The sequence below is a fragment of the Triticum dicoccoides genome, chromosome 6A (genome assembly GCF_002162155.2).
Source record: "Triticum dicoccoides isolate Atlit2015 ecotype Zavitan chromosome 6A, WEW_v2.0, whole genome shotgun sequence".
NCBI classification, from domain to species: domain Eukaryota; kingdom Viridiplantae; phylum Streptophyta; class Magnoliopsida; order Poales; family Poaceae; genus Triticum; species Triticum dicoccoides.
In genome coordinates, this window is record NC_041390.1 from 603477519 (window position 1) to 603488234 (window position 10716).

At 43.5% G+C, this 10716-nt stretch overlaps 1 protein-coding gene and 1 pseudogene across 1 annotated transcript; one reads left to right on the forward strand and one right to left on the reverse strand.

The window, feature by feature from the left end:
- Positions 1-2748: 2748 nt before the first annotated feature.
- Positions 2749-4392, forward strand: LOC119318330 (alpha-1,6-mannosyl-glycoprotein 2-beta-N-acetylglucosaminyltransferase-like). The gene has a single exon (XM_037592874.1). It carries the CDS (start codon positions 2839-2841, stop codon positions 4141-4143), a length of 1305 nt encoding a protein of 434 aa, XP_037448771.1. The 5' UTR covers positions 2749-2838; the 3' UTR covers positions 4144-4392.
- Positions 4393-8535: 4143 nt separating this feature from the next.
- On the reverse strand, positions 8536-10405 carry LOC119316082 (annotated as a pseudogene).
- Between the last annotated feature and the right edge of the window lie 311 nt (positions 10406-10716).

Here is a 10716-nt window from a genome sequence, read left to right on the forward strand (position 1 = left end):
GACGCTGCCGCCTCCGGTGGACACGACGATCCTCGTCGGTGAAAAGCCGCGGGAGAGACGCCAGATCCTGCGCCCGCTGGCTCGACACGTTGGGAAAATTCATATCCTGACGAGGCCTCAGGAGGTGCCACGCCGCCGCGTCGTGCGCGCGGGCCGCCTCCTCTGCGGTGTCGAAGGTGCCGAGGGCGAGACATTTCTCGCGAAACCAGATCTCGGCGGAGAAGGCGCCGGAGCGGCGCTCGCGGACTCCGTGAAGATCCGAAGCGCGTAGGCGGCGGATCGACATGGTGGCGCAGAGGCGGCGAGAGTGGGTGGCCGACAGAGTGTGGAGAGAGCGCCTTCTTTTATAGCGAGCGTCTGCCGCGGCGCGCGCGCGAACCTTTCCCGTGCGCTGGAGCGCCAAAACCAGCGCGCGCGAACCTTTCCCGCGTGCTGGAGCGTCAAAATCAGGGCGATGACACGATGTTAAACGCGCGCGGTCATGAAAATGGGTCGGCCCGTTGGGCGCACTGCCGACCCAAAACTAAAAGAGGGCGGACGGCGGGCGGGCGGCCGAGCCAAACGGACAAAAAGTGGACAAAAAGACCGTCCGTTTAGGTCGGCCCGTTGGAGTTGCTCTAAATAATACCATGAAATTTGTAACATGAAACTTTAAGGAATTAGTACCACCTTGAAAATATAAATTTATTAATTGAAAACAGTAACAATCAAGAAACCGAGCATTTACTTTAAGGCAAGTTTTAGGTTGAAATAATATATTTTCCCACTTTTACAAATAGGAACAATGGGTCGCATTTAAGTTTTGGCGGATGGTTGGGGAGTGGCCGTTGGAGATGATGGGTCTGCTTCTCTTCCACTAGTCAGGTCATTATAGCTGTTAAGATTTATACAAAAATATTTAGAGGGACATACATGATGTGTGAATCATGGAATACATCCTGACTAATATAGTGGTTGGAATCCCAATGCAAATGAGTGGGGCAGATTCCGGTGAAGGTGGTCGCCATGTGCTCCCCTGCAATTTCGCATGGATATGTTACTAGTCTATGTTACTACATCTATAATGAGGAGTAACATATGTGTGGTGTCATGTAACACTTCATTTATTATGTTGTAGACTCATCTTGTCTTGGTATAATGTGAGTAACATACCATGTTACCAGATGTCTCTCTTTCTTGATCAATTACCTGCCATATCATCTATTTTGCTTAAATATGTGTGATGTTGCCACTTCTGTTACTCTCACTGAGAGTAGTCTCAGTTATTCAAATCCATATACGAGATGAAAATCCTTAATGTTTATTATCCCTAGATCTTCCTATTTAAATCCGTATCTTATTTAACTTTTCTAGCTCTACCGGACTCCTTGCTTAGTCACTTGAAATCTCCAGACGAACTGGGTGAGGAGTTTACAACTCGACAACTAGCAAAAAAAAAGAACATTCTGTTCCACTTCGGTGTATGTATCCGGCAGTGGTGAATCTAGACAGAAACTGGAGGGTGGGCTCAAAGCCTGTATCATGTCAATATCTGTTGGGTTGGGCTTGCAAGTGGCTGAATTGGGCCATGAAACTAGTAGTAAAAAAAATTCTTACAGTGCTGGAGGGGGGGCTCAAGCCTGTTAAAGCCCCCCTAGTAGATTCGTCCCTGGTATCCGGTGTATGTATGCCCTTTGAAGCAACACTACAATCCTCAGCTGGTTCCTTTGAGCAACTCTTCACGAGTCTTCGAATGAGACATGTTCGGTTCAACAACCACCTCTTTTATAAAGAAGGCCGAATCAAGCGAGTTAGGGTTTGCCCATTTCACTTCTCCACCCGCCCGAGCTTCTCAGATAGGTTGCATTTGCCTCGCCATCTTCATTCTTCCCAGATTCCACCGCGCCTTGCAGTTAAATCCTCGCTCTGTCGCCAATTTCATAAAAGGTTAGGTGTAAATTCCGATTGCTTGTATTTGCTGCAACCTCTTGGATCTATTGTACCAACTCTGCGCTAAGATCGTCCTTTGTTTTTCGAGGTTGAGACTCTTTTTCTCACTAGAAAGAAGATAGCACAATAATTACCAAGATTACAAAACAATAATCACATATTCCGGTTACAAGGAGCATATTAGACTTTTTGTAATGGTGGATAATTACATCAAGGGAAGAATCAGATTCAGCTATTCTTTCTTCTTACTAGGAGCCTGTTTGGGACTACTCTGCTCCTTCAAATTCAGCTCCGCTCCAGAAAACACAAGCCAAACAGGGTAGCTCCACAATATGCCGCTCCGCAAAAAAACTAGAATCTGGTGTACAACTCTCAGTTTTTTATGAAGCTCTTCAGGGGGTGCTCCAAAAAACTCTAGAAGCTGGAGTTGGGTGGAAATTACCCACCACTGCCACCAGTAAGTGGATACCCCTTCGTTTCTCCCCCCTCAACCAATCAAACAGATTCTTTCCACCAACTATCTCATTCTTGAAGCTGGAGCTAGATGACAGCCAAACATTCTCCTTGATAGTACTACAACTTCTAGATGAAACTGCTCCAAAGTAAATTTAGTGGAGCGAAACCGATTTTTGTGAAGCGGAGCAGTCCTAAACAGGCCCTAGATAAACTAAGCTGGGGAAGAATTTTCCCCTTCTCAAAGAAAGAAGTTGGGGAAGAATTTTCAAAAGGAAAAGACAAAGAAGAAAAGAAAGGGACGGCAAACCCAAGCAAAGCCGCCACCAACGAATACCCAGTCCACACCTGCGCCTCCGCCCAATCGACTGCTAGCCAACAAACCCCACCGCCCGCCCAGCTCAGAGATCCGGCCGCCGCCCAGGATCCCGGGGAGGCGGCGCCGCCGCCGCGGCCATGGCCCTCCACCACGGCGCGCGGCTCCGCTCCCGCGCCGCGCCCCTCCTCGCCGTCGTCGTCCTCGCGGTCCTCGCCCTCGTCTCGCTCCTCCGCGCCAGCCACGGCGGGGGCCGCCTGGCCCCGCCCGTCGCCTCCGCCGCGGCCGCCCGCAACCGCAACCACACCGCCGCGCAGCGCAAGATCCTGCTCGACCCGTCCTTCACCCCGCGGCTGCCGCGCCAGGGCGCGCTGTCCCTCTCCCTCGCCCGCCGCAACGCGCTGCCGCCGCGCAACGCGGCCCGCTTCCCCAGCCTCCCCGACGGCCACCTCAAGATCGTCCTCTACGTCCACAACCGGCCCCGCTACCTCCGCCTCGTCGTCGACAGCCTCTCCCGCGTCGACGGCATCGGCGAGGCGCTGCTCGTCGTCAGCCACGACGGCTACTTCCCCGAGATGGACGAGATCGTCAAGGGCATCGCCTTCTGCCAGGTGAAGCAGATCTTCGCGCCCTACTCGCCGCACCTCTTCCCGGACTCCTTCCCCGGCGTCGCGCCCGGGGACTGCCGGGACAAGGACAGGGCGGCCGAGAAGCGGTGCCGGGGCGAGCCGGACCAGTATGGCAACCACCGCTCCCCGAGGATCGTGTCGCTGAAGCACCACTGGTGGTGGATGATGAACACCGTGTGGGATGGGCTGGAGGAGACCAGGGACTTCGACGGGCACATCCTCTTCATCGAGGAGGACCACTACATCTTCCCCAATGCATACCGCAACGTGCAGCTGCTTGTGGATTTGAAGCCGAAGAAGTGCCCCCAATGCTATGCCGTCAATTTGGCGCCCTCCGATGTCAAGGCGAAAGGGGAAGGCTGGGAGAGCATGGTTGCTGAGAAGATGGGTAACATTGGCTATGCCTTCAACAGGACTGTGTGGAGGAAGATTCATGCCAAGGCTAAGCAGTTCTGCGACTTTGATGAATACAATTGGGATATAACCATGTGGGCAACGGTGTATCCGTCGTTTGAAGCTCCTGTTTACAGTCTGAGGGGGCCTAGGAGGAGTGCTGCACATTTTGGCAAGTGTGGCCTGCACCAAGGCCAAGACTCCAGCAGTGTTTGTGTGGATAATGGTGCGGGAGCCGTAGAACTAGATGCCATCGACAAGGTTCCTAACATCAAAGCTGATTGGCCAGTCCACATCATTAGGAAACAACCGGGGTATCAGGCTGGTTTCAAAGGATGGGGTGGCTGGGGCGATCGGCGTGACCGGGAGCTTTGCTTGAGTTTTGCATACATGTACCATGTTAAAGACACCTTGTCTGTATGATGGGGTTATAGGCACACGAATTTTGGCATTCATGATGCCCTTGTTGTAGTGTTGTTTGGCATGTTTCGATCGATTCATACACAGTTTGTGATATAAATAGTCTTTCACCCTTTTTTCTCAATTTTTGTAGAACAGTTCTCTATTCGGAGACATTGCCTTGGACTTGGGTTAACTTTCCCAACTGTATGATGTACTTTAACTCACTGATATGGATAGAGTTTATTGTTTCAAGATCATTTGCAACATCTATTATTAAGAGATTGTCATGTTTACTTTGTTTAACTGAAGTACTGCTTTCTAGGCATCTTTAACATTCAGGGATGCTTAATGCCTATTGATGATCATTGCCTCTTACTGTTGCCTTACCATGTCTAGTGACATCCGTAATGTCTAGTGACATCTGTATCTCTTGTCTGTCGTATGATTCTAGTACTAATGGTTTCTACAATACTTCATATCTTTTTGGCCATCATGCATATGTTTATCTTCTTCAGTTTTGTATGCTTCTTTCATGGTCTTTCTATTTTTAGCTGCTTGTATTTCTTAGAACTCATCTACTCTTGATTTTGCATGCTTGTAGTATTATAGGATTTGTAGCTGGTGAAATTTTAGACAGGCACGGAGATATTGATACTCACAACAAGATATGATTTTTTTAAGTTTTTTTATCTGTTGTTAATGTGTTTAATTAGATATTATATAATTCACTTATCATGCCCTTAAGTTGTGGCCATATCATGGCCTAAAGTTTTCTTTATGTGCTTGTTACCATTCACTGTAAGATGATCAAACATTACTTAATTAGCTAAGAAAGGATTCATGGAGTGGACAATCAGGTACATATAGCAAATTTATTTTTCTGTGCTGGTTGCTGTTAAATCTGAATGTTGGGCTGGTCTGTTCATGGACTGACCACAAATCACAACCAAACCCCAGCTTTCTCCGTCCGTTCGTAGTATATTTGACTCATCTGACCCTGGAATGACTGGAGGGCTGTTTAGGAGCACATGAAGCCTCTTCTATGAGTAATCATTCTATCTCCCTGGAATCGTCATATCCAATTATCTTTCTATTCTGTTCTAATAGTAAGCATTCTATTCTATCGTTCGTAAATTTATTGCACTTATCGTATTATTCCTATGATGCAATCCTTGATATATTTTCGCATATCTTTTGCTTTGCAAGTAACACATTGATATTTACTCCATGTGTTAAAATCAACGTTTCAAGAATCTGCCCTGGTTAAACTTCAAGCCTGTTCTCATATCACCCTCAGGCTCAACCAGATGTCCAGATTAGTGTTTTCTCATAATCATTCATTGCTTCTTTTTAATTAACTTTTGTGAATATGCTGCCTACATGTTTATTGGATACTCAAGCTTCTGCAAGTGTATTCCCTGTTGTTTCCCTCTTGCATTTACTTCTCACGTGCACATGGTTATTCTTTCCCTATTTTTGTGGGTTGAACTACTGACTTTGAGATAATAATGCAAAGATAAACAATAATTTGATCAATAGAATGTTTATATGATGTGGACATAGACCGTGTTGACCATAGAGAAAGAAGAAACTACATGTTTATTCTTTGAGTATAACTTGTACTGTATCTGATAGGTTTGAACTACTGCGTGATCGTTTATCTGTATAGTGGAAACATGCTTCTGACTTGGTTCGTAATTCTGTTATCCTGAGGCAACAACTATGATCAGCTTGCACTTAATCACATTATTATTTTTAACATTATTAAAAAAACATTGTTCTTTTTAATTAAATTTGCAATGTCTGGCTGCATGTTTGACAAGTCCAATATGGTCATGTATCTCTGGTGGCTCTTGCTTCAAATCCTTAAGGTTTGCTACCAGTTATTTTTTTTGACAGCCTACACCAACTTGTTTGGGACTAAAGGCTTCGTTGTTGTTGTTGTTGTAATTAGTAGCAGTTTGTGATACTGCGTTATGTAGAGGTATGAGCAAGTAACGTAACAGAATGACATTTGCTTGACCAAAACTTTTTGCTGCTCTGCAGGTTGTTGAGAAGCTTCCTCCTAGCGGAACATTATCCATGGTGGTTCCTATGTTACAGGGCGAGGTAATGACTAGTTATGTAGTTTGCTTTATTATTTCTTTCTTTAGGTAAGCATTGAATGTGATGCTATTTTTTTTTTGCTATTCCTTTTAGGTCCCGTTCTTTGCTGCTGATGAAGAATCTTCTTCAGTTGGTACTCTTCTCATTCCTTAGAGAGAACCCAAGAGTCCGATTATCTGTCGTTGATGTCGGTTTATTAGACATTATTTAATTGACTTACCATGGTCTAAACTCTAATGTTGTCGACATATCATTATAGATTAAACATTCTTTATATGCTTGTCACCATCCACTATAAAAAGTCTTAACTGCATAATAAAACTAAGCGAGCCTAATTAGCTCAGAAAGGAGCCATGGAGTGCACAGTCAGGTATATATAGTAAGTTAATGTGTTGGCTACTGTTTGGTTTGAACTGTTGGGGTAGTCCAATCTTGGGCTGGATCACACGATCACTACCGAACCCTAGCTGCTGGTAGCCTGATATTTTCGGCACATCTGGTCTTGGAATGACTAGACAGATTTTTAGCACCACATGAAGCCTTCTCTAACCCTAATCATCATTTCCCCTTGCAGTTGTCATATTTTGACTAGGCAATTATTCATCATAGAAGTGTTGCATTTTATCCTATTATTCCTGTCATGCAATCCTCTTTTTATTGTTTATCTTCTGCTTTGCAAAATAAAAGTTGGTATTTACTGTGTTTAAGTCGACATTCCAACAATCTGCCCCTGGTTAAACTCCGAACTTGTTCTCAGTCCACATTCAAGCTCCACCAGATTGGTGTTTTGTCTCATAATTATTCAAAGCTTCTTTCTGATTGACTAATTTTATTTAACTTTTACACATGCATGCCTGCATGTTTAACTGGATACTGAAGCTTCTGCAGGTGGATTTTCTGTTGTTTCGAGTACGATGAATCTGCCCCCATTTGGGCTGCAGTATGACCTCTTGCATTTAGTTCTTACATGCACATGGCTATTATTTCCCTTTTTCGTGGGCTGAACTATTGACTTTGAGATAATTACGTGAATATGAAAATTGAAAAATAATGTGACGTGGACATAGATAGCATTGACAGTAGAGAAATAAGAAACTACTTGATGGTTCTTTGAGTCAATAACATGCATCTGATAGCTTTGATGTTAATTGTCTATCTCCATAGTGGAATATATGGTTTAGCCTTGGTTCATAATTCAATTATCCTTGGTTCATAGTGGAATATATGGTTTTGCCTTGCTATTCATTCGTGGGAAATTTAATTTATCTGTAATGAATATAATGTTACTGTTGGTCAAATCTGAGATGGAATGGAATATATGTTAAACTTACTTACTGGAGAGGCTTAGATGATAGGCTCATGAGATTATGGTTTGTGTTCGAACAGATCCGTGTCTCTCTCCGAAGAGTATGATAGAGCAGTTTGGAAGCTCCATACCACTGGGGTTTATAACTCCAGTCATGAGATCATGCACTCCAAATCAGCTTCATTAAATTCATTATAACATATATTTTTATACTATTATTACATATTCGGTGTTATAGATATTAGCAATTTTTTTATAAAGCTGGTCAAACTAAAAGAAGTTTGGCTAGGACAAACCTAGAACTTCAAATATTTTGATACAGAGGGAGTACATCTTAATCTATACAACAATCAATATTGGAGGAAAATTGCTGTATGACCACAAGCATACAGAAACACAAATTTCTGTTTGATAGTCAATACAGAAACAGATTGAAGATTATGTTTTATTTCCTGAAACCAAAACCATTGATATCCAATCATTTGACATGGAAGAGTGACCAGCACACACTTATATGCAGAAGGGTTGAAAGATGCAGTTGCTAAGGGTTCAAAAAATAATTTAGAAGGTGAAGAAGCAGACAGCTTATATTGTTGCCGCCTTATTCTTCAGTTCGCTTGCAATGCTTTAGAAACAAATGTGTAGAACATTTAGTTGTTGAGGATGCTGCAGCAAGATCATCGAGGATAACTTGCGGGTAATAATATTTCTTCCTCCATAGTGTGTATTGCCTGCTAGCTTCCACAACAACTGCTTCAGTTGACATTTATAGAGACCCAATTTGATCCCTGTCATATCTCCTTGATGCAGCAGTATCAGGTGCCACACGCATTCTCAGAATTTCAAGTTTCATCTCCACTTCCCTCATTGTAGGTCGCTCTTCTCCCTTCAATTTAATGCACATCGCTGCCAGGGTAGCTACTTCCTGGACTTGTCATCTCCCTCTTCCATGACTTGGGGATTGCCTTCTGCGAGTAGCTCAACCAAAAAAATCAATTAGCTCAATCAAGATTGCCTTCTGCGAGTAGCGAAACGAAATGTGATACAAGACCAACACCATTGCCGCCACTACGGTAGAGGCATGGTTTTTTTGTAGTTAGGAGTTCTATAAGTACACCAAAGCTAGAAACATCACTCTTGTCTGTTAGGCAACCGGTATAATAGTACATGGGGTCTAAGTAGCCTATTGTTCCTTGCATAGCTGTAGTCAACCCTGTTTTGACAATTGGGATGTATCTCGAAGCTCCAAAATCTGATACCTTTGCTGTTAAATTATCATCAATAAGTATGTTGGATGATTTAATATCCCTATGATAAATTGGCATCGAAGCAGATGAATGAAGATAAGAAAGAGCTCTAGCAACTTCAAGCTCAATCCTTGTTTGATCATCCCATGATAATAACATCGGGCCTTCAAAATGAAGATGGTGATCAACTGTACCATTTGAAATGAACTCATAAACCAGTAACGGGACTTCTGTCTCGAGACAACATCCGATTAGCTTCACAATATTTCCATGGTTGATTTGAGAAAGAATCACAACCTCGTTTATGAAGTCATCACATTCTCTCAGTACGATGATCTTGGATTTCTTGATGGCAACAACCTGTAGGTCAAAAATTCTTTTATACACAACACCGTGTCCTCCGCTGCCTGCCTCACGAGTTCTACCAAAATTGTCTGTGGCCTTCTCTATATCCAACAAGGGAATGGTCATTCTTTCACCAAAATCTGTCTTCTGTGATATTAGCTGTTGCAACAATAACCCATGGTTTTACTTGAATAATCTTCTTTTCAGTTTGTTTGCTCTATTTAACTTGATTCTGTGTGCTACAAGGGGGCAGCAAGTACCAGAAGCAAAATAATCAAGCCACCACTGACTACTAGACCTATGAACAGACCTGTAAAATATGGCATCATAGGTGAAGAGCCGAAGTCACGAGTTTGGAGCATTCAAATTGTTTGAGGAAGATATGATTGTGATTATCACAACGATGCTACTGTTACCTGTAAATGTCTTTTTTGTTGTTGTGGCACTGATGCATCCCTGTTTCATCAATGGGTCTCTGTAGTGTAGGTACCATCAGGACACTGGCAATGGGAAGTTCCAGGGCTGTTGATGCAGATTCCATAACATGGATATTCTTCCGGGTGTTCACAGTCGTCAATGAGGGACATATAAATATTTACGAATATACCATATGCTAAGAAGGTAAGAATCTTTGGCTGATCCCTAGAAACGGATAATATCATATACTGAAGAAATAAGCATAACGCTATCAATTAATCTGTTCTTTATTCTAGTACCTTCACATCCATTTGGTTTAGATGCATTGCCCTTGAAGCCAAGAGGGCACTGACAATCATATCCTCCATGTGTGTTTCTGCAGTGACCATAACATGGGTAGATGTCACATTCATTGATATCTGCACATACCCGCAAAAAAAGTAAATTCAGAGATAAACACAACTCGGGAGACTGAGAAACTTCATTCTATTAATGTTCTACCTTGCAGATTATGATCACCATAGTGCAACTCTACACACCCACCAGAACACCGGCAGTAATGCCCATGACAACTTGCTCACGATCAAAATTAAGACCATGACCATCAACAGAACTATGATCAAATGCAGTGGTATAGTTGTGGCAAAAACTGTGGCCACTACGGCACGAAGGCGAAGACCCATTGGTATGGCATACGGAACTCTTGATTGTCCAGCCTAGCATGGCAGGGGCCATTTGATTGAACTCATAATTCTCTGTTATGTTCAGAAGATAGTCCGAATAATGCTCTTAATGCTTTTAGTCCGTGTGAAGAAAATATACGGATATGATCATGATTTTCCCTTGAGGAAATTGCATAGAACTGCCCACAAGTCAACACATGTACCAAGTTGGTCCTCCGGGAGATCAATTAGATCTTTAGACCGCATGCACAACGAATCAACGAATCAGTGGTCTGAGATCACCAGTTTACCGGGGATTTCGATCTCTTGCAGGTTTCTAGGCTGTGGTTATCTGATTTTTTTTCGGCTTTACTAATATTGTTTCCTACGCTGTTACGTGGTGTTGGTTGAAAACATTCTTTTTGCCGTTGCATGTGATCTGGTTTTCAGGTGCTGTGGCAGAAAGTGCCTCGCTTACTAAAGCCGTCCAGAGACACCTGATATCAGTTTT

Excerpts from the sequence above, each read along its gene's own strand:
- LOC119318330 (XM_037592874.1), top strand. The coding sequence starts at position 2,839 with ATGGCCCTCCACCACGGCGCGCGGCTCCGCTCCCGCGCCGCGCCCCTC.